This window comes from Doryrhamphus excisus, chromosome 5 (genome assembly GCF_030265055.1).
Source record: "Doryrhamphus excisus isolate RoL2022-K1 chromosome 5, RoL_Dexc_1.0, whole genome shotgun sequence".
Lineage (NCBI taxonomy): Eukaryota > Metazoa > Chordata > Actinopteri > Syngnathiformes > Syngnathidae > Doryrhamphus > Doryrhamphus excisus.
In genome coordinates, this window is record NC_080470.1 from 5923631 (window position 1) to 5948883 (window position 25253).

Sequence of the window (25253 nt, forward strand, 5' to 3'; positions counted from 1 at the left end):
TTACTGTCGTGTTTTCATCAGCCTCGAACATGGGAAAGTTGAAACAACTCAGGGCAAGTTGAGCTGTGTCCCACCGACGAGCCTGCAGGCAATACAATGGAAGCTGGCAGGTGAGTTCAAATGTTTTATATAATTATGATGAATTATCTGATACGATTCGCTTATGGAAACAAGTACCTGAAAATCAGTACTATGAAATTTTATTCAGTGGCAAAGTAATCCTGACAGCTAGCTTGTTGTAAATCATATGGTTGGATGGACGGCTACGTTTATATTTGCAGGGAATACCTCCAACCTTCCGATGATTTAATCTCTTGCAGGAGTGTCAGACGGGGTTTTAAGAAAGGATTTCAGCTTGAAAAGTCAAGATCCTTTCATGCATACAAAAGACATTCTTATTTCTTTTTCGGCTTTTCCCTTCAGGGGTCGCCACAACAAATCTCTCTCACACCAACTACCCTCATGTCCTCCTTCACTACATCCGTAAACCTCCTCTTTGGTCTTCCTCTACGCCTCCTACCTGGCAGCTCTAAACGCAGCATCCTTCTACCAATATATTCACTATCTCTCCTTTGGACATGTCCCAACCATCTCAGTCTGGCCTCTCTGACTTTATCTCCAAGGCCTCTAACATGTAATGTCCCTCTGATGTACTTGTTCCTGATCCTATCCATCCTGGTCACTCCCAATGAGAACCTCTGCATCAGTATCTCTGCTACCTCCAGTTCTGCTTTCTGTCTTTTATACAATTTTAAATACAAAATACATTGTTGTTGCCCTGTGATTGGCTGGCGACCATTCCAGGGTGTACCCCGCCTCTCGCCCGAAGACAGCTGGGATAGGCTCCAGCACCCCCGCGACCCTCGTGAGGAAAAAGCGGTAGAAAATGAATGAATGAATGAATACATTGTTGTCATAAATTTTCAATATTATATGGTAGTTGTTTTTATTCTGGATCAAATACAACCTCATACTGGCATGTGGTTCAACCATTTACTCCTGTGTCAGAATCAAAGCTATAAATTACATGCATTAATTGAGTTACTCACCTGAGGGCCTGGCTCTCCTTTGGGGCCACGTAAGCCATCTTCGTAGTCATACAAGAGGTCTGGCTCTTCATAACCATAATCATACACACCCACGTCCATATCATCATAGCTGCCATCCAGTTCATGCTGCTCTGAGGAGTCCACTTGATTTTCACGGTACAAAGTGGTACCATAAGCCATTGGATGAGTATCCACGAAGCGCTGATTCTCTTGGGGCCCAAAGGATGAGTACCTGGAGTCGGTTGCCGAATTGTTCCTGAGTCCTTCCTTCACATGACTTTGCTTCTCTGGAGATATCAAGCCTGGAGTGGAATCAGTGGGCTGCTGGCCCCCAGAGTCACTCTCGTCCTCGGTGCTGTTCTCAAACTGATCAGTCTCCCCTTGGAGTCTTTGTCGTTTAGCCGACATGTTTTGGGTCGTGGTTGCAGTTACTGTGCTTTGGGTGAAATCCAGCGTAGCGTGCCCACTGTGAGTAGCTAAATTGGAGTAGTCAGCATGAATTGAGGATGTAGATTTCACAAGGGGTTTAATTGCATAAACTTGGCTCTGGTCCTCCATGTGAGCTTCTGGTAATGGGCTTGAGGTTGAATAATGTTTGAACACACTGTCAGGGGTCAGAGTTGCCATCTGATGAGTATCTGCTGTTGTAGATGGGATATATTTTGCCTCAAATGTCAAACCACGATTTGACAAAGACGACCGGTAAGTGTCGGCCAGCCGGCACTGTTTTCTAAGATAGTTGCAATAGTGTGCAGCAGCTTGGGTGGAGGGATATATATCGAGTTGGCAGACTCGACCATTGAAGGGTACAGCTTTGGAGTTCATCCTCCCCAAAGTGAAGACACCACCAGAATTTCTAAGTGTCTGAGACCTCCCCAGGGTTTGCTCCCGCTGGGGTACCGCTCCACAATCTGCATAGAAGGACACTGAGTGTGCCCGAACGGCAATAGCAAAAGGACGCTGGCGCCCATCATGCCAGTTGTAGGTAAAGTAGATGGAGGCCTTCTCAGCTGTATAGACCGCCACTCTGCGCGGCAGCAGCTGAACGCCAAAGCGCAACCCGCCCCTTCCATCTGTGACACTGAAAATAAAAGCGTTGTTTGCTCGCCAGGAGCTTACGCTTATAATAACAGAAAACTCCTCGCCAAATTCTGGAGGAAAGAGACTGCCCGCCGAAGCCTCATAAAGAGAGTTTGAGTGTAGTATTACCCCATGTCCAGGAAATGGGAGATTTATTGGTGAGGGAACAGTGGTATATGTGGTTGGAGGTGAGGCAGTTTTTTCGTATGGATTGTCTGTGGTACTCTGAACTGTGAGCCCAAGCTGATAGAGGATATCCACTCCTAAAAGACAAAAGAAACTATTAGGAAAGGATCATGTATTTTTTTCCCAAAAAATGAAAAACTTCTAACCACTAATTTGATTTGACCCCCAAATTTACTGTGCAATGTGTATTTCTACGGGAAAGTTGCAGGCGGAGTTCTTATAAAATGCACTTCTACCACTTTGTGGCAATCTTTCTGGCTTAAAACAGCACCAAACATGCGCTCTTCTATTACGGAGTTGCGTCATCACCTCTTTTAGGTATGAAATACGTCTTTGCAGTGAGCGGTAGGGTTGAAAAAGAACATTAGTACAAATTAGTTAAAGAGGGACCTGTTGTGCTTATTTTTCAACCCTTTGTATTGAGTTGTGGTCTCCTATAGAGCAGCTACACACAATAACATAGCATAGAAAACTTTTTAGATTTTGCAGAATCTGTACCTATTCCAGCTGTATTTCACTTCCATTTGTTCCTCGGGAATGCCCACTCCGCTGTGATTGGTCACACACCCAAAGTGCAAAGTCCTAACTATGAACCATATAAGGAAGTCCACCCCACTGTGACATCACAAAGGGGCAGTTTTACCATGCCTTTTGAAACCGAACATTTTCAGTCATCCCAAACTTCTTTCAGGGCTCACTTCCAAACCTAGTTATCTGAAACTTTGGCATCATTTAACATGAGAATGCAACATTGTAACTACATTTATAGGTCAGAAAAGTTGATTTGAAAATGTAAATGCAACAAAAATGTATTTAATGTAGTTAATGTATTCTCTGTACATAAATCTGTGCAAGGTGCTGCAATCTCTACTACGTTTTCTCCTGCAGCAGCAGCATGTATCAGAAAGCAGCTGTGGCCCAGATGACAAGAGAGACGAGAAGAATGAGGCCAAACTAGGATACAGGAAACCAAACCTAACCGCCTTTCTGACTCGATCTACCAATCATGAAAGGAGTCTCCGCCAAACTATTGTGTCATTCTTTTCCCAAGCCCATAGGTAATGTATTCTATGTCGGTTTGCTGAAATACAGTAAGAAAAAGAACAAGGAACGCGGCTTTGAAGTAAAGTTTAGTCCAGGCAGTCTTTAAGTACAGAGTACAGAACAGTTACTGTGTAAATGGCAATGAGTTGCATGTGGCACACGCTAGTAAAGACACTTTCTTTAACATGACAAATGGGAGCAAGGAGAGCTTAAAACACTGTAATTGTATTTGTCAGAGGTATGTTTTAAAAGGTGGCTTGACCTGGGTGTGTGTGTGTGTGTGTGTGTGTGTGTGTGTGTGTGTGTGTGTGTGTGCACGTGCAAGAGATGTAAGTTTGGAAGCACAGTAAATACCTCAGAATAGATAAACCTATGAACCTTTGAACTTGTACATGCGCACACTTGTGTCGGAGGGAGTGCATGTTCAGGTGGGGAGAGCTCAGCCCCAATTTGAGATATTTTCATTGCTAATACGGATATTTAAATTCCCCTGTACTTGTGCTGTCTTTTTAAAGAAGGGTGTTTTACAGGCAATATTTATTCAAGTGGGGAATTATTGTGCATTATTGATAATGTGTTTTTATTCATTACACATTTGTATTTGAATACCATGCTTTTACATTATCAACTGTCTAAAATTAGACTGCTGTAGCCATAACACGCACATGTAGAAGAAAATGAACCCAGGGACAAGCTGGATGGAAAATGAATGGATGGTGGGCAAAGGGGGCCAGGTGGTAACTGACAGATGAGGACTTTCCCTCTTTTCCTTAAACCGTATACAGTAATCCCTCGTTTCATTCATTCGTTTTCTACCGCTTTTTCCTCACAAGGGTCGTGGGGGGTGCTGGAGCCTATCCCAGCTGTCTTTTTGGGCAAGAGGCGGGGTACACCCTGGACTAGTCGCCAGCCAATCACAGGGCACATATAGACAAACAACCATTCACACTCACATTCATAACTATGGACAATTTGGAGTCGCCAATTAACCTAGCATGTTTTTGGAAGAGATGACAGAGATGGCTGAGGGTGGAATTGAACCCTGGTCTCCTAGCTGTGGTCTGCTAACCACTCGACTAATCCCTCGTTTATCACAGTAAAATGTTTCCAGACTTGACCGTGATGAAGGAATTTCTGAGAAAAAGGATTCCTCATAAAGAAATAGAATATTTTTGTAGTTATTCACTTGTTTTATGACCTTCTAGAAATGTTTTTAACATTATTAGAGCTCTCTAGACATGAAATAGCACCCCTACAGCCACATTTATATTTATATTACCCAATATAGTTGACGGAATAAGAGTAAATAAGCTGTTTAAGATAAAAATAAGTAGCCCATGCTCTTATTACAGATTTTTATTAGGAATTATTGGGCCTGAGATACTTCAAACCTGCAATAAAAGCCCGTTCCAGAAATTAAATCCGGTGTTGATGTGTCTCAAAATGACAGTAACATTACTGACATTACTAAGCTTTGACTGGAAAATACAGATTTTCTCTGGAGAATATTGTATATCCACATTTTGACTTTAAAGTTTAGAATGGCAGCATAATTTTAGGGACTGAAAAACCCATTTAGCCAATGACTGTTCATCATCCTTCAAACCAGCTGGCTAGAAGTACCGCTAGTAATATTCTAAGGATTTATGGGTCAACAGAGAAACACTAAAAATGAGTGCTGTACAACTAAGACAAGTAAATGACAATCTGTCTCTGACATACCTAATGCCTGCCCCCCTCTGTCTGATTGATTCAGTAGAAGCATTTACTTTAAATGAGAATGATCAAGTAAAGTTTCAGATAATAAGGTTTGTGCATTTGGAAGTGAGCTCTGAAAGAAAAATTGAATGACCACATTTCCACTACGGACGTTACGCCAAGATTGTCTGCGGGCAGTAAAAGCGGACCTACGTTAACAGTCTTTGAGTTCATACACGGTCAGTCAGGGGTTTCCAACCAGTAGTTCATGAGCTTATTTTTTATTAACTCTTATACCGACAAAATTACAAAGTGGGGTTCGGCAGTAGTCCGGAAGTCCTCGGGTGTGTTACCAAGTGAAATAAATTAAAGCAGATCATTTTGGAAATCCAAGGAAATACATCTGGAATAGGTGCAGATCTGGAGGCTCTAGAAAGCTTTCAGTGTTATTGTGTGAAGCTGCTCTATGGGAGTCCAAAGCTCAATACAATGGAATGAAAACGAGCATAATAGGTCCCTTTTCAGACAAAATTAACCCAACTAAACAAGGAATTGTAGCATATTTCAATAAAGTGCCACCATGAAACAACTTTGCAGTTCAGCCTTTTATTTATTCTAAAACAAGCACATCCAGAAAAAGGTATGCTTGAATAGACACTTTGTAATGGCTCATATGGGTGACCAGATGAAGTCAACATGCATACTGTACATTTCCTCTTCATATTTGTTCCATTGGCTGTGCAACTTTCCCACAGTGCTCCACTTATTATGCACTTTACCATTTAGACCATATTTGACATGAGAACCTTCCCCTAAAGGACTACAGATGACAGAATTGGGAAGTGCACTGAGAGGAAAAAAGACAGGTGAGTTTAAAGACAGCGAGGATCGAGAGGTTAGTTTGGTTGCTTCCGTATGCATTCTGAGGCATTAAGTACAAGAACAGACACGTTGAGGGACGAATAGAGAAAAAAGAAGAGCAGGGAATTGGAAAAGAGGATCTAGTGGACAAGTTTGTAAAATAAAATAAATTTGTAAAATAAAGTGTTCAGACTTCAACATGTCTAAGCAACTCTTGGGGCAGCAGAAGCTCTTATATAAGGACCTGGCCTTTAGACCCGGAGGGTCACAGTTCAAGTCCTTCTGTGGACTACATAAATAGCAACTAGTTATTGGAGAGATGCTGGTCTGCTTTCTAATACCATTGAGGTGCAAAACCTTCCAGTTCAGTGGTGGTTTTGAGGCCCCTCATTCTATTCTCTGCATTGTGTGTGACAATATATACAGTAGAGTGCAATGTAAATTTCCCCTTGCAAAAATACAATAAAAATACAGTTTCAATATCATGGTGCATAGTACAAATTAAAGCAAGGATACTTCAACATATTATGGGAGAACCGAACCAGCAACCCCATGTATTATTGCCGTATTTATATTGTGTATGAATTTTAAAAGCACTTTCGTTCTGCTATGTACCTTGAGTTAGATAGTCGTCTTCTCCAGAATGTACTGCAGAGCATACTGACAGGAGCAGAAGAAAGTTCCACCTAAAGGAAATAAAGAAAACACATTCATGTTGGTGTGCAGTTTTCTGTGGTTTGCTTAGCATTCATGCTAGATTTTTTTTTGTCATCATAAGTCAAACACATACATAGAGCAAGAATTGTTGGTTATTTTATGTTCAGAAAAAAGACAGCCGAGCTGAAGTAGAATAATATGACATCAAATGACCACTCTGCTCACAAAGCCAAGAACCGGACTTCACAAAGTAATGACGGTACTGTTTAACACTGTTTGGGGAATCCAGGTTTTGCTGAGCTGCATCTTGAACACAAACCTAGGTTTGTTGTGCTACATTCGCCATATAACCCCTGAATGATACTAGCTGGAAAGACGCCAGTCTCCATTCTGACTACTGTTTAAGTGTTCCATTCCTGAAGGAGGTCTTTTTCTGTATTATAAGTGCACTTACTCCATCTATTGCAGACAATTGCGTGTACAAAACGTAATCATGAAACAAATGATTACAACAACATAGTCAACATAGTCACAGTCAACACGCAACATTTACATATTGATGAAATGTAACCTGGATTCTTTCTTTTCATGTGTGAAATGTCAAGTTTATTGTTTCCAGACAGGTGGGTTTAGTACAACTGCACAGATGGAAAAGCTCCTGCTAACATAAAGAGATTTCATGCAATCGACTACGAAGAGCACAGCCGTACCCGTGGAATAACATCATGTTTGCCCTTATTGAGTTCTGGTTTACAATACAAGTGATTAAACGATAACACTTGACACATGCTGGAACCTATCCCAGCTGTCTTTGGGGGAGAGGCGGGGTACACTCTGAATGGGACAATTTTAGCGGCATTGAAACTGTGACTTTTTCATATCATGGTATACCTTTTCTATTTCACTCTAGGGTCAGAGTTCAGGCATAGGTGTGGTATATCTTGAACTGGTCGACAGTCAATCAATCTCAGAGCACATATAGACAAGAAACCATGAACATCCACACCTATGGATAATTTAGAGTTTCCAGTTAACCAAATGTAGATGTCTTGGGAGGAAGCCTTAGAAAACCCACATGCAAACTCCACACAGAGATGCTCTCTGTCACTGTGGGGCCGACATGCTCACCACTAGACCCCCGTGCGGCCCTCATGTCTTTCAACAAAGGTCATATCAGAGACAGTCTGACTTCCACATTTATTAATGGTGACAGGTCACTCAGCAGTCGATTCAGTGTGCCAACAGTGCCATCATTTGGTGGAAAGTATGTACATACTATCAATACAGTTTATAAGAAATTTAAAAAATGCAATAAGTAAATGATGATGGACACATCCAAAATGTGTATTCATGCCGACTGACTTTCATTATGTCTGATGTGGGAGATAAGCATTCACCGCTGTTTGCTAGTACTGTTTTCAACTATTTAATGTGTTTATTCAACACACCATGCACACTCACACTAGCTTGTCCAACAATTTTCTGCGGATCTGTGAAGCCAGAAATCAATGCATCATATGTCAATATAAAATGCATCTGTGGTGTTCTTTTTCTGAAAATCCCTTATGTTCTATGTTCTAAATTTGTACTGGTGACAGTCAGTGAAGTCATATGTTTCGACTTCAACCACACAACAAATCAAACCACCACACTTATGGAATATGGAACAAAAATGGTATACTGTATGTGTGAGGGTGAAATTTCCAATGAAATAAGAGCCCATTTTTAACGTCGCTTTCAACAGGGGTTCACATGCTTAACCAGGCATTTGTGATGTGCTTCAAAGCATACTCTGAACATTCAGACCTAATCAATCACTTTGACAGTAGAAGCTGCTGACACAACCTGCATTGGCTCCTGGCAACTTGCGGGATGACGACTGCCGAGCCCAAAAAAACAACAACTTGGGAATAACCTTGTCTTACTGTGTCCACATACGACTCACAAGAGACGGTGCCATCAGTCACAGTGTGTTAAGCTTCCAGTGGCTTGTTATTGGAGTGATAGCTGCAAACAGCATGGATGCTGCCTTACAAACGTCTCATTTCAAGAAGATTGGGCCAACACAGAAGATACATCGCTTGTGTGGCCCTGTTTGGCAACCATGTTTGTTTTCCCACACATGAGTAAAAAAAAGGGAACCAAAAGCAGATGTTCTAAAATAAAACTTATTTTAAAAAGATAAGGAGTACGAATGAAAATGAATGTGACTGCATGAACACATCTGCGGTTCTCCGTCGTTATTCCGTATACGGGGAACACAGACACATCCTGAATGAAAAGGCAGCTGTGGAAAACAATATGCAAAAATACAGTACCGGTAAATCAAAAAAGTACATTTCTCCTAGTTTGCAGTTATTAAAAACAGACATGAAATAGGGGGAGAGAAAAAACTAAATATAACTCTAGCGTTTCCTTTTGGGTCATCAACTGGGACCATCTGATGCTGATTCAGACAAGTTTTTTTCTGTCTGAGGGTCCAACTGTGTCCCTGTTACAGCTATTTAAGGATTCCCTGAGCCTCGGCCATTAAAATACACACTAGCAAGTTATCTTTCCGCTAAAGAACTTTGTTTCCCATACATATTTGGAACACATTTATAGTCGGCACAAGTCATATTTATGTCTTAAATGGCTTATTCTATATTGAATAATACGAGTGTAAAGGTGACTATAGGGGTTTTATTCCACATCTAGAGGGCTCTATAATGTTAAAAAAAATTAATGTCCGTAAACATGTTTTTGTATGCTTTAACTACACAAATATTGCATTTATAAGTTAGGAATCAATTCAATTATTATGGTCCGGTCGAGAACCAAATAAACACGATAAGTGAGGGATTACGGTATAGAGCCGTCCCTTTTTTATCGTAGTCAATCGATTTGAATTACCATTATTAGAGTCCTCTGGATGTAAAATAACACCCCTATAGTCACTTTTACACTCCTATTATTGGTTGTTTACACCGTATTGTTATAGCACATGCTATGGAATCACTGCAGGAACAAGGGTTTCAAACGGGGGACAAAGTAAGAAGCCAAAAGCTTACCACTTCCACATGGAATGGGAGGAGAACGTTTTGTCATTCTATGACGTCAGACATGCCATGGCTGACTACATGCAGTGTTGCAGGCACACACTTACAATGAGCTTAAAAAACATAATGAATGTGTTTTAATCGCCTGTGTACATTATGCACAGTCTATCACTGCATGATGACAATAACTTCATCTTCTATTACTAAATAAGGCTTAAAAAACATGAAATAATGTCACACATTATATATGACACGAAACCAAAATGCTCAGTTTTACCCATCCACACACAAACGTGAGAAAACGTGGAAAACGTTGGAGATTAATATGAAAAATTATTGTCATTTGAAAACAATAAAGTATTGAAAGCAGTATGGCTTTATTACAACTACTGTTATATGCCTCCCAGTCTTTGCACTTAATGGAGATGGCGGCTGAAAGTAAGACAAAGCTCCCCAAATACTCCTCTGTTGACTGAGGGAAATACCACTATGTGGGGAGTGGGTGTCATGTCAAGACTATAAATAATCACAACTTAGAACTAACCCTCAACAATGAATCCTTACACAGAAACAGTAACGTGGCTTTCTCCCCCGAAAATGAGCAGCTAAGCAGAAGAGTGAGAGTCACAGTGCTTGGAGTACTATTGGAATACTAGTATTAGCTCAGAAGAAACAGACAACACATTTCTTATATGTGTCATTATTGTCTGCAAGGTGATCAGAGACATTAATATAATATTGTTTAGATGTCGAAACTTGGCAAAGCACCAACAACATCATTAGTGGCGAAAAAGTCTGCAAAGTTGTAAATCTATCCAAACAACTCCAAAGTGTTTAAGATCATGCAGGGGTAACAGAGCGGTACACATAACAGATGTTTGGGTTAGGAAGTATCAACAACAAATCCAACAGCTAATTCTCCTGTTTTACTTTGCCTTTGCAGAAAAGGCATCGACCATGTAATCTAATCTAGGAATCTATAAATCTATGAACGCCTTAGGCCGCTTTTCGGCCTTCTGTTCATTTTCCTTGATTGCACATTAGTACACCAACAGAGTAGATGTCCTGTATACTATAAAATATCAGTGTTTAACTTTTTCATCATTTTTACAGCTGCTCTGCAGAATGATTTGTTTTATAGTCACAGGCTCTCACCGCATTCATTCATTTTCTACTGCTTATCCTCAACAGGGTCACGTTGGTGCTGGAGCCTATCCCAGCTGTCTTCGGGCGAGAGGCGGGGTATATTTTGCATGGACATTTTTGCATGCATGGACATTCTACTTCAGTTTCAGATCAACATTTGCAATAAATGTGACAGTTGTACTTATTAGATACAACACTGTTCAGTCATTAATTAATTTATTTTCTACCGCTTTTCCTCACAAGGTTTTGCGGGGGTGCTGGAGCCTATCCCAGCCGTCTTCGGGCGAGAGGCAAGGTACACCCTGGACTGGTCGCCAGCCAATCACAGTGCACATATAGACAAACAACCATTCACACTCACATTCATACCTATGGACAATTTGGAGTCGCCAATTAACCTAGCATGTTTTTGTGGGAATGTGGGAGGAAACTGGAGTACCCGGAGAAAACCCATGCATGCACGGGGCGAACATGCAAACTCCACACAGGGAGGGCCGAGGGTGGAATTGAACTCGGGTCTCCTAGCCGCGAGGCCTGCATACTAACCACTCAACCACTGTGCAGCCTACTACATGTAATAAATACTAATAAACTGAGCTGTGCTTTTCTGTGAAGCACTTTGAATTACCTTGTGTAGAAATTGTGATCTATAAATAAACTTACCCTTGCCTTTCCTACTGTTAGAAGTGGTGCAAATGCTAATAGGTTTTCTTTGCTGGTCCATTAATATTACAAGCCACTACAAGAGGTCATATTATGTTGCCGAGATGAGATGTTATTCATATTGTCAGCTTGATTCCAGCAGAGCTTGCGGTCTCACAAGTCAATTCACTCAATATTATTCCAGCAGGAAGATGCTTTAACAAGATGTTTTGTAAATGCAATAGTGGAATACCATATGTCTGTAATTGTTTCTTAATGTGTTAAACTGAACTTAAAATGTGTTTTAGAACTACGAGAGGCATGTTATAGGGTTTACAGCTGTTATTCACTGTGATTCATAGCATATTTGTGTATATTATCCAATTTCACTTACTTACTCTGAAAATGATGATACATTTACTTCAGTAATGTAGCTTTGCTCATCGATCTATGCCAGTGGTTTATAGTGACAGGTAATTAAATGCTCTTCTAGATGGAAGATGGTACATATTTTGGTATATATACTTTTTGTGACATTTTTATTTGGCGTGCTGTGCTACAATATTTAAAAAAAATGTAAAATATGTGCTTTGGCATAATAAAGGTTGGGGAAACTCTGGTTTAAAATTGGCACTTGCCTCCATGGTTTTCGTTTTTTGCCATTCGCTTAGGATCTTGGAATGTTCTGTATGTCATTCCTGTGTCATCACTTTCACACTTAAATGTCAATCCTAATTACTCCCAATGTGAAAGCACTAATGGAATATGTGTTTATAGATGATACTTTGTACTCTCTCTCTCTCCCCCATAGCAAGGCAAGCTCCTTGAATATTGGTGACTGGAGTCAATAGGTCAGTACAGACTACAGTAAAGATTGACTCAACAAGCGGACAAAGAGCTGTGAGTAAACGTCCAGTGGCCTTTATTGGTTCTCTTGAGGGTAGAGCTGCAGATGTTAGAAGGGTTAAATATAATAGCTAAAATACTAATAGTGTGTAGAAGGTGAGTACAGGTAGTACAAACTATTGTTTTTTAAACAGTAATTTTAAAAAAGACCATTCTTGCACACTGGAGAGTGTGAGAGACAGACTGTGTGGCAGGAGGAAGTGTCAATAATGAGACCACTACACTGCTTATACTGTTATCACTGTCCCTTTCATATAGGAGCAGATCATTTCATATGTTCAAGAATACCATTGTAATCTTTCAGTATGGTTGCCATGGTTGGACAGCTTGGATGGGGCATGCAACCGATGTTGATTTATTCAGTAAGTGATTCACATGCCTAATTTTAATTTCATTTTATTTCACATTTGGATACATCAAACTTTGATATAGTATATTGATACTGTATAGCAACCTACTAATAATATTTTTTACCCCTTACGTATATGCCTACCAAATGTTCAAAATGCAATGATGATAACCATGCTCCCTGCAGTGCTGTAATGCATTGCCTTCACTGCAGCAGCTTCATAAAAATAAAAAATGAAAACATTTTACAAACCTGCTAAGCTAATTTCAGTTACATTTAAAGGCAAAAATGAACTGATTTTTAGTTCCTAACCATGAGCGAGCATACAGTACAGCATTACAGCAATACAGCATTTAACCACCCAAGCGTGTTAACTCACCAATGTATTCTCAATGGGTCGTGGGATATGACTCAGAATGGGAGAAAAGCATGCAAAAGAGCATGGCAATATCAAAGAGGGCAATGTACAGTATTATTGCAGCATACAGTCGTCCTTCGCCACATCAAGATTCAAAATGTGGAGGGTCACAATTTTTGAAAATATACTCATTAATATATTATTATTGTTTCAAGGTTGAATATGGATTATTGTTTATAAACACAATAAGCATATTTGCGAAAATTGTATGTATTTGTGGTATTGAGTGGCATTGAGAAGACGCATTGAAAGACATGCTAGATGTAGAATCACTTACCCTGATCACTCAGTGTCAGTAATGTTACTGTACCGACGAGTGTATATATATAGTTTTAAAGGGGACCAATTATACTTTTTCCACTTTTCTGACCTATGAATGTAGTTAGTATTTTGTATTCTCCCGTTAAATGATGCCAAAGTTTCAGATAATGAGTCCTGAAAGAAGTTTGGGATGGCTCAAAACGCTCTGTTTCAAAAGGCGTGGTAAAACTAACCCTTTGTGACATCACAGAGGTGTGGACTTCCTTATATGTCTCATAGTTAGGAACACTTTGGGCATGTGACCAATCACAGTGGAGTGGGCATGCCCGGAGGCAGGTCGTGGGTGGAGTAAATTAAAACAGATAATTTTGGCAGGAAGTACACATCAAAGGAAATACATCTGGAATAGGTGCAGATTCTGGAAAATCTAAAAAGTTTGTGCGGGTTATTGTGTGTAGCTGCTCTATAGGAGACCACAACTCAATACACAGGGTCGAAAATGACTATAATAGGTCCCCTTTAAGCTGTTGTTTAAAGTGTGGGCTAAGAACTGTGAACTATGAACTATTCATACTGTGTTTTGAGCACCTCCTGTTGCATAGTTAGACTACTATATTGGGTAATATGAGCGTAAAGGTGACTATGGATGTTTCTTTCAGCTTTTTCCTGATTACAGAGTCGCCACAGCGGATCTTATTGATCCGCATACTGATTTTTATATTCCGGATGCCCTTCCTGACGAATATCGTTAATGCTTACTAGTGGAGATTCGAATGGAATTCCATTGGAATAACATGGGCCATTGACCAGTTTCTAGGTATACACCATGATATGAAAAAGTCACAGTTTCAAAACCGCTAGCATCGGTACTCACCACTAATGAATGATATTGTAGGAATAAACAGATAGAATCGGACTCAGTTTACAGTTTAGTGACGCTCAGCAAATTACTATGAAACACCACAAACAGAGGAAAATTGTCTTCATAGACAGAATCCCGTAATACACTCTAAGGAGACATGAGGAAATGGACCAAGTGCCTTGCTCAATGAGCTGACCTCTCTCCTGCAACCACCCCTTGCAGACTTGAACCTGCCACCTTTCTGTCCAAAGCCAACTATACAAGTCAATAATGATATACCTGACCCAGTGCATGAACATGGACCTGAAGAAAGGTTCTCCAAGGTTGCTTCTGTAGCTACGCCGCCCAAAGCTAGTGACAGCCAAGCAGCAGCAATGCCCACAACAGTGGCTGATTGTCTGCTTCTCAGGAGCCAGTTAACCACTGATGCATACACACTCAAGTCTCTCAGTGAATTCAAAGGAGGCCGCTCGGTCTCATTTTCACTCATAAGGACAAAAAAAAAAAATAGCTTAGAGGATTTCAGGTCCACTTTACTTTGAATAGGTAACTGGGACCATTGTATTGTAAGCCCCTTTTAGCTCACATCTGGAGTATATTTATAGTTGAGAATTCATAGTATACAAAAAAAAATCCAGTAAAACACTTTAAAGAGGTGAGTGGATTTTTGTACCTCCACACCCTAAATGTGAGGGGGCGGCTAAACTTTCAATTCTTTATGTCAATAATGCACACTCCTGAGGAATGTTCAAGACTTTTTACTTCACTTGGAATCTTCTTTAATATCTCCTATCACCGGCATGCTGAGTAAGCACTTTTTCCTCCAAGCATAATGTAGGACATCCCATGGTACATCTGATCCTTTACAAGAGAGCACACTATATCATTTCCAAGGGGTTCTAACTTTTGCATAAAAATGGGGCAGAAGTGATCCAGAACCTTAGATAACGACTTATATTAATAAGCACAATGCTTTTTTATTAGTCAATTTAAAAGAATGAATGGCTAAGTGTGCAGCAAACTGTGTTTAAGTTCATTGGCAGCATTTCAAAGAAACAGCACATCAGCGTTTTCCACATACAAACACAAATATGTTGAGTGAAAACCCAACGTGACATCATGATCGTTAACCAAAAGCACACTTACGTTGCTGCCGCGGAAACGTGTCCACTCCTTGTCCGTTGAGCTCCTAAATGCATTTGTATGCATTTGTCCAGGCAGCAGAAATCTGGGTGAAAATAGAATCACACTCCAAAGGATACCTGCTCATGGGCGAACCCTTTGGGAGCAGCCGAGAGAAGCTTAAAGAAGGACGAGGGGAGTAATGTTACTGCCACCTCAGAGATTCTTCATGGTTCTTGTAGTCCGCAGGAGAGATCTCTGATTCTGTTGCACCAATGCGCTCCGGAGGGCGCACAGACACGGAGTGGTTCTAGATCCAAACTGAAGAGGCACGCCGGTTTCACGCACTCATTTAGCGGTTCGGGTTGTCGAGGTGATCACCTGGCTTCCACGGAGCATCAGACACCTTTGAGAGGCTTCTTCTGCACTGGTTGCGCGCTGCGGCTTTACCTCCAGGCGGTGGTTTGCGCTATGTGCCTTGACTTGCACTGATGGGACGACACAACTCCTACTTACCAGCTGCTGGTGTTGGATTTCACCACGTTCTGCCTTGTGACATCACCACAGATAGTTTTTTTTGGCATGTGGAGCTCCTTGCCTGCAAATGCACAAACGAGAAAGCGCATTAGTGCATCAAAATGGCATCCATGTATCCACAAATAAAACAGATCCTTCTGGTTGTACTTTTCAATATACACATGCAGTGGCTAGTATAAGTTATATCCAAGTTTAATTTGCATAACATTGTCCTTTGAGAAGATATAATAAATGTGAGAGACAGCAAACCTGATTTTTAATACACTTCTTTCTCTAAATAATGAAAGTGCATTTGGCATATTTGTTTAAAAACCTTTTGGAATTATTAACTCATTCATTTTCTACCGCTTATCCTCATGGGGTTTGCAGGGTGCTGGAGCCTATCCCAGCTGTCTTTAGGCGAGAGGTGGGGTAAAACCTATCCAGCCAATCACAGGGCACATATAGACAAACAACCATTCACACTCACATTCATACCTATGGACAATTTGGAGTCGCCAATTCACCTAGCATGTTTTTGGATTGTGGGAGGAAACCCACGCACAGGGGAGAACATGCAAACTCCACACAGAGATGGCTGAGGGTGGAATTGAACTCGGGTCTTCTAGCTGTGAGGCCTGTGTGTTAACCACTCGTCCACCGTGCAGCCCCTTCTTCTGGAATTTTATATGACAAAAATTGGGCTTGTTACAGGTGGATTCATTTGAACAGGAATTGCTTTTATGACCAAACGAGTCAGCACCATAGCAAATGGATGGATTGACTATTCCAACAACACATCATCCGTAGGGTACAACAAACCTGTCTCACAACGGTCGAAACCCTGCTCAAGTTCCGGGTGAACAATCCTACAATCGGTGAATTCTGCTTCACAATCATAGAAAGGACGATATTGAAAGCGATTATTGTGAATTATTGGCCGCCACGAGCCATTTATCCCTGTGGTAGCTTTTCCAACACATCCTACATGAAACTCAAAAAGTGTGAAGGATCGTTAGAACCCGCTTTCACGGTCTGTACTCATACTGAAAATCGTGCAAGGTTTTGCCCTTCTGTTCTCTTCACCTCAAATTTGCAAGTTGAAATATGTGCAGTTTACTTTTTGTCTTTAGACTTGAATGGGTTCTCCACACGTGTATTGTTAAAAAAAAAAGCACAATATTACTTATTATTCCTTGAATCTACAGTGAAACCTTGGTTAGCATAGAAGGTCTGACTCTAACTGAAATGTACTCTAACCAAATCAATCTGTCCAATAAATGCAATTAATCTGTTCCAGAAAGCCCAAAACATTAACATTAAACAGTTTTGTAGTTTTACAATTATAGTATTACATGCAGAAAACATTTCGGAATGTATATTATTGACTAATAAATGTCATAAATAAACAAATGATGATAAACAAATGAGGCAGGGAATCCACTTGGATACCACGTTCATGTTTTGCAATGAGGTATTTCTTGAATTTGTTAGTGTTTCTCACCTTCTTGATCAAAATGCTGGACTTTGAAACTTTATTTTTCTCCATTGTGAGTTATTTTTTTGCCGTAATCAAAAGAAATGACATTAAAGACGTTAAATGTATTGAATATGAATGTTATAGAATCAGCTTCACGGCAGCCGAGTGGTTAGCGCGCAGGCCTCACAACAGGAGACTTGAGTTCAATTCCACCCTCGGCCATCTCTGCGTGGAGTTTGCATGTTCTCCCCGTGCATGCTTGGGTTTTCTCCGGGTACTCCGGTTTCCTCCCACATTCCAAAAACATGCTAGGTTAATTGGCGACTCCAAATTGTCCATAGGTATGAATGTGAGTGTGAATGGTTGTTTGTCTATATGTGCCCTGTGATTGGCTGGCGACCAGTCCGGGGTACACCGTGGACTGGTCGTCAGTCAGTTATGCCTCTCGCCTGAAGACAGCTGGGATAGGCTCCAGCACCCCCACGACCCTCGTTAGGATAAGAGGTAGAAAATGAATGATTAGAGCTCTAAAATCCCAGTCGGTAAATGCTTTCAGTTTTTCCTTTCATCTTGTCAACCTCCATATAAAAAAAAAGTTTACGCAACATGTCTCAATCAAACAGGCTTTGACCCACTTCCACTGTTCCAAATCCAGATGAACACATCAGTCTAAAACAAACAGAGCTCTGTGGCTCCCTGAGCTGCCCATCCCACTCCCACTCCCCCTCCACCTACGCATCCCACTTCCCTTTTCCAAATGATTATAGCTTCCCGCAGTTCACACTGAACAGACGTGAAGTTCGTATGAACTTGTGGATGCTACTGGAAGACAGAGCAGCCTTTTATTGCAATACTCAGTAAAACAATCGTTTCAGTAAGTACCTTTAATGCCTTAATAGGGAGTAATTGTACAAGGGGTCAAAGGGACATGCAAACCCAGAGCTCCGAGCAGCCTGTCAGCCGCTTTAAACAACGCGGTTAAGAAAAAAGCATTCATTCCGTGTTGCTTACAAACATGAATCTTTTTGTGCAGCGAAGGTCATTGTGCAAGGAAGTAAGTGGATGAGATGCTTCCTCTCCCTCGCTCCCTCTCTTTCTGGCTTTGCCATCAGTTAGTATCTCAGGATAGCAATGATTCAAGCAGATGTTTTCACCATTTTCCAGGAATCTAAAAGATGAGATGTTTTAGTTTGGACATGTTACATGGACAGAAATATTGGGACATATGTACCTGTCAATCAAATAGGAAAAATCTTAACCAAGACACATTAAAGGCAACTGTAAAAACAAGGCAGTTGGCGTCACGTCCGGTGAGCAGACTCAGTATGTTTGTGCAATATTTTGGAGATTAAAGCAAATAACAGTGTATGTTGTTGGAATTAAGCGCTCCAATTGTGTGTGTGTGCACGGTGTCATGCATGACGACATAAAATAGTTGCAAACGAGACGATCAAAAAGCTTAGTGAAAGCTTACCTCAGCGTCACACATAATGAAAATAATGCTTCCAACATGTCAATATGCTTTCTTACAACAAATCCATCTGCTTGAATACATTCTTGTATATGTCCTTCATTGTTTGGCTGCACTGGCGAGCTAGCAAGCCACACTTCCACACTTTAAAGGCGCAAAGGTGAACTTCTTCATAACTTTAACTTTCTGTAGGTGTAAACGCCAGATACTTGGGTTCATATTAGGGATGATACAGATGCTCCCGTTACGGATAATGCACTTTTGCAGAGTACGAGCATGAAACAAATATCATTATTCGTAAATGTGATGAAGGAAAATTCTCATTCTGTGATTGGCCAGTCACACACAGCAACCGCCCCTCCCAGACAGACTCACTGCCACTGCAGCCAGCGTCACTATCACTGTCTGTATTGTGTTTGTGTAGGAAAGTGGCCTGCATGGCTCCTCTTTGCTTGGTTCGACTCCAGCTCACATTCTTTATTTCGCTCTATTTCAGTTTGGATGATATTTAAAGTTACTTGGTAAACATGCTTCGTAATGTACGCGGTGCATTTGACAAGTCGGTCACTGCCGGTGTTTTTTTTTGTGTTTTTTTCATTAGCTTGCATCTAATTTGGCTAGTGATATAAAGTCAGTTGGAAAACTACTGACAGATTATTTCCTCGTTCACTGGATGTTTGCATGAATCACCAATTTCACACAGATAACTAACATAATTAAAATAATGAAGTCTGACCGATCACTTACACACATACAAAGTACATATTGCAACTTCTGATCAATCTAGGTACATTTCAGACTTAAAATAATGTACAGATTTAGGCTCCACCTATTTGTATTCAACCACGCCCACTTCCAGTTTATGTCCCGCCTACAGATACAGATTAGATAGTGGTGTACTTGCTCATCCCTAGTTATAGTCATATAATGGAAGCATATAACAAACACATTTTTAATTACAAGGTCAGTTTTCTGCAGAAGTCATGGACTGAGTAGTTATTATTTTAATTTTTTTAGGGTAACATGATCCTTTTGGATGAATACACTCTTAACATGAGGAAAAAACGGAATGCAGATATGACCCACTCTACACTTCTAAATGTATTGTAAAATGAATTCAGTCAAAGCTTTTCAAGATGTGTGCAAAAAAACATGGAACAACTGCTTTTCACTAATCAGAATCAGATCTGCTCTCTTTTTTTCTCATGAGTAATGGGCAGATGGGTGGACACTGACAGCCCTCTGTAACAAAATCTCTCCGTGCAGACCTCATAATTTATCTACGGGGATGGCTAATAAATGTAATGTAAAATAATCTCAATGACACTCTGCAGACTGACGGTCCTCAACCGTGACTACAGTGTGTACATGGAACCAGACAGAATGATGACAATCTACATAAGGGCTCACTGTATGGTCAAATATTTTCATCAACATCATCAAATCTCGATTCATGAAATATTCCAGTCCAATGGATTTTCTTTCTCTTGGGAATGCGGGAGGTCAATTTGTAGAGCTACGGCACAATGGACACGGGAATGGTCTGTAACCACACCTGCACTGCAGTCTTGTCTGTCCCATTTGAACAACAGCAGGTGAAACTGATTCACAATTGTTATGTTTTCCAACTGGACATGCTGATATTTCAGCAAGTCCATTTCAGGCCTGATGCTGAGTCATTATGAAATCCGGGCCAACTTCATGTCTAGTGTGGAACATGGAACGATTGACTGATCCCCACCGATTTGACATAAAATTATTTGAATTTCTGCTGTGTCAGCAATGTGAGACAGGTAAAGATGAGTTATGACTAGTCATCTTTCAACCGCACTTAACTAAGTCATGTTATAAAAGGATCTGTATATGTGTCTCTGTTTCTTAAGTTAACTTTTTGGCACAGTTCAAGAAAAGACTCAAGAGAAGAACATTGCTTTGCTGTGAAGTTTTCAGTGCTTACAATTGTTTGAAACACACAGTACTCGAACTGGCAGGATTTAAGTTGAACACCAATGAGGCAAAAATACATGAGGCGTGCAATGGTACCTCCAGCTGGGTTTTGGGGCGTGTTCAGTGATCAAAATGCCTGCCTATTCGTCGACACTGATATAATAATTCCTTTTCTTTTCCTAATATTCTTCTGATTGATCAGTAAAGTCCCAAACATCGACTGGTCACTCATAATCGACAGGTTGGTGACCCCCGGCCTACACCACCAGTCAATTGCAAAGAGATTGTACATGGTTCTTTTAGTGTGAACTGATTGACAGGTGGGGTGGCACGGTGGACGAGTGGTTAACACGCAGGAGACCAGGGTTCAATTCCACCCTCGGCCATCTCTATGTGGAGTTTGCATGTTCTCCCTGTGCATGCGTGGGTTTTCTCCGGGTACTCCGGTTTCCTTTCACATTCCAAAAACATGCTAGGCTAATTGGTGACTCCAAATTGTCCATAGGTATGAATGTGAGTGTGAATGGTTGTTTGTCTATATGTGCCCTGTGATTGGCTGGCGACCAGTCCAGGGTGTACCCCGCCTCTCGCCCGAAGACAGCTGGGATAGGCTCCAGCACCCCCCGCGACCCTCGTGAGCGGTAGAAAATGAATGAATGAATTAATGAATGATTGACAGCTACATCTATGAACGATACTTTTGGTTCACTAATGTTCTCTACACACTGAAAAACCAACCCTTGGATTTTCTTGCAGTATGTCGTTAGCTTGTCCTTGGTTTTAACTGTGAAGTGTGATTGGCTTGGTCCCAGGGGCCCTCTGTATTCCTACTTGGGCACTCCATTCTCAACTCCTTTAGGAAAGCTTGAATCCATTTGTGGAGTAGATTATATTTCCAGTTTTCCAACATTTTGTAGAACTATAGCAGCTTTGTCCAAACTCGCTTTTTCACAGGACTTGAGTGAAGCAAATAGAAAACACACTAATAAGACTATTAAAGTAATGTCTAGTTCAGGTGTCAGTAGCATGAAATTTGCGATTTACGGAGCCTTTGGAGTTCATTCCTCTGGTCAGAATGATGGGTTAAGTTGTCCTCGTTCTGTAAACAAATCATTAGTCATACAGTTTGACCTAAAAGTGACTATATCTCTCGGCTCAAGTTTACAGCTGACTCCACCTGTAGACCTGTAGACATGCTGTACGCAATGGCTGCCTCTAATTAGTCAACAGTCCCCATGTAATTTCTGTCTTGTGTGCGTGTCACCTGCTCATAGGCTGTTATTTTGCTGAGTGGGGAGCGAGTGGGCAACAGCTGGGGGAGTGCTTAACAGATGGTAGAATACAGACGAGTTGATGGCTGAAACAATGTTTTGCGTACAAGTTTGTGTGTGTGTGTTTTGAGAGTGTTTATGAATTGAGGTGCTTTTGCTTAGCTTAAGCAGCCATGAGAAAGCAGGGAAAGGGGCCAGGGGAGTCCAGGGTGAAGTGGGTGTTTGGGCTGGGAGGAAGTTTGGGATTGTGTGTGGAAAGTGAAAGTCCCTTTGGGGAGCATGCGGGGTGGAGAGAGGCAAGAGAGGAGGAACACACACATTGCACAAAGAGGCACTGCCTGCTGCTTGGCTCTTCGTTTTGGTTTTCAATGCTTGTAAGCACTCTTGACACTTTTTACAGCTTTGACACTTGAAACAAAGTCTCGTTAGTGAGTTGATGGTCCGTTTAAAGAGAATCACAAACACTGTAATAGCTCCTTGTGCACTAATCTTATTGTTTCATTAAGATGTTCATTCAATCACTAGCTTTAATGTAGGGCTGAAGTATATGCTTGGGTTTCCATATGCTGACCTAAAGTCAACCAAACACGCAATAATAAATCTTTCTGTCAATTTTTAAAACCCGCTGGCATCCATGTGTATCACAAATCAAATGCTATTGCATCGTAAATTGCTCAAGTTTAAGGTGAATGTTGAATAATTTATAGTGTGCTTTCATTCAAAATGTTCCCCGTCCTGTTTCATGCAATGTAGAGTATGAACCTTATGATGTAGAAGGTGTATAGAAAGAGTTTGACATTATAAAGATATTTCACTTTCCCTTTTGTTATGGAAACGTCCAAAGAAATGGCTTCTACTGTATTCTCACTGGTCAAAATATTATTTGATAGAAGCCAATCATGAGTCGTGAAAAAAACCCACAACAAGCTTGTCAACCCTTTGGAAATTGCAGGAAATTACCTAATTTGAATTTAAAATAAAATAAAAATGTAAAAGTATTGTATCTTGTTCCTATAATGCATTTAGTCCCAGCAAAGCATTTAATTGGTTGTTCCTGCCAAGGTGCTGCAATGATGTCAGCCTCCGTCTGGGCTCTGAGCTCTTCTGGTTCCCTCTGGTGGACAGAGACAGCATTGTAGTTGCCCAGCAGGAATAACCAAAAATTTATATTTTTACGTACCTTTTGAGTGTTAAGTTGCTGTATGATGAGTTTAGCGTTCTTTGTAAAATGTTACAGTGAGTCAGACTGTTATAGTGAGTAATGACCTCATTTGATTTCCAATTGGTTGACAAGTTCACCATAAGTTCACTTATAGCTTGTGATTGGCTACTGCTAAAGAAAATACAACCTTCTACTCCTATCAGTAGTAGTACTGAAGTAAAGGAGGTGTCATGTGATTAGAACATAGCCATTAATTAGCTGCACCACAGATTAATTAGCCAAATGTTTAAAGTTGAAGACAAAAGTAGCAACTTATACACCAGATTTAATTTATCTGCTGACCTCTACTTTGCAGGGCACCTTTATGTAATTTTTCTTAATTAATATTTTTTTTATCTTGTTATATAATGTGAACTGCTTTTCCGAGGACTCTATTGTGTTTATAGGCAGACCACAATTTTTCCACTTTGGCGGATGTGTGCGATCTACTGAGTGCCTTAATAGTTTTGTAAGTGTTTTGTTTAGAGGAGGCAGCGTGCAACCTTCATTTGGCAGGACAGCACTCTTCAATGACTACAATAGTGTTTACCGCTCTGGGAAATGCTCCAGTTTCTACATCCGTGTGTGGAAAATGCATAATCCAAAATATTTGGACAAACGTGAAGTGCAATTTACAAACACTAAACAAAAAGGAGTTACTTGGAGAGTACATTAGGATAGGAGATAGCCCCAGGTTCCAACACAGTGTATCTGTTAGAGGACACCTTGCAGGTGCTGTGTGACATAGCTGGAGAACTGAGATCAGAGTTCAGTAATGTATGTACCCTCTTCATGGCCCGGAAGAGCCCAAAGCAGAAAAGACTTCACACTACCTCGCTGCTGCCTCTCCGGCACTTTAAGAGGGACAGAAATATTTCGCATGTTTGCTCTGACCGCAGGTCTGCTTTACGTTTCAGGTCAACCCCCCTGCAGAGGTCTCTCTCCTCGGCCATTATTCATCACATTATTATGGCTTTTGCTAAGCAGGAAGATAACTTGATGAATGCTTTCCTCCCTTTTTAACCGACAAAGTGGCTCTTACCTGGCCTCAAATCACTTTATACATAGAGAGAGATGTCAGGGAGCTCTAAAAGGGGGCAATGTGTCATACATTATGGGAGATGTAACACCTGTTACAACTCATGCATGGGGGCTTGATGAAAAAGGACCACCAGACTCATCTTCAGTAAAACCACCATAAGGTTTGGGGAACAAAAGCTTGAAGGTTTTAGTGATACGGAAAGTGTTGTTTTTCCGCCAGCATAACCACTTATTCTTTCTAAAATAAAAGCTAGATCATAATCATTGATAGATGGAGTTAAAAAACACTCTACAACACAGGTCTCAAAGTCATCTTATATGGGGGCCACTGGTCTGGGTAAGAGACTTATCCAAAGAATGAAAATTGCATTTTGGGGGGGATTTTATGCAAAATGTATGAAAAATGTCCTTCCTAGGTAACAAGAATGTTTTGGGTTTTTTTAATCATAAAACTTTCTGCTATTGTTAGCGTAAACAAATTAATAGAGACAGCATCCAGCTGCTCAGAGAAACACATTGTTATCAAGAAATGTTACATATACTTAGTTATTTGCACTGGAATGGGATTATTAGGTGCTCTTGATCATAAAAGCAAAAACAACAAACTTCCATGCCAAAAAGAGAATCGGGAAAAAATCATTCATTCATTCATTTTCTACCGCTTTTTCTTCACGAGGGTCGCGGGGGGTGCTGGAGCCCATCCCAGCTGTCTTCGGGCGAGACTGGTGGCCAGCCAATCACAGGGCACATATAGACAAACAACCATTCACAACCATTCACACTCATATTCATACCTGTGGACAATTAACAAATTGGGAAAAAACAATGTTGAAATGCTTTGTGTTGTTATTAGTAGGTAGTATTGCAAACATCATCACAATTATTCATTCATTCATTTTCTACCGCTTTTTCCTCACAAGGGTCACGGGGGTGCTGGAGCCTATCCCAGCTGTCTTCGGGCGAGAGGCGGGGCACCCCGTGGATTGTCACCCTGGTCGCCAGCCAAT

At 40.8% G+C, this 25253-nt stretch overlaps 1 protein-coding gene across 1 annotated transcript in view; it reads right to left on the bottom strand.

Moving 5' to 3' along the window:
- The window catches only part of LOC131129878 (collagen alpha-1(XXIV) chain-like), an 80315-nt gene extending 64444 nt beyond the window's left edge, over positions 1-15871 (bottom strand). Inside the window, exons 1-3 of the mRNA XM_058073812.1 lie at positions 15344-15871; positions 6534-6604; positions 1050-2392 (exon numbers count right to left, since the gene is read on the bottom strand). Of these exons, the coding sequence (XP_057929795.1) occupies positions 1050-2392; positions 6534-6604; positions 15344-15396 (1467 nt within the window). The 5' untranslated portion in view covers positions 15397-15871. The remainder of the gene's footprint in view (positions 1-1049; positions 2393-6533; positions 6605-15343) is intronic.
- Positions 15872-25253: the final 9382 nt, after the last annotated feature.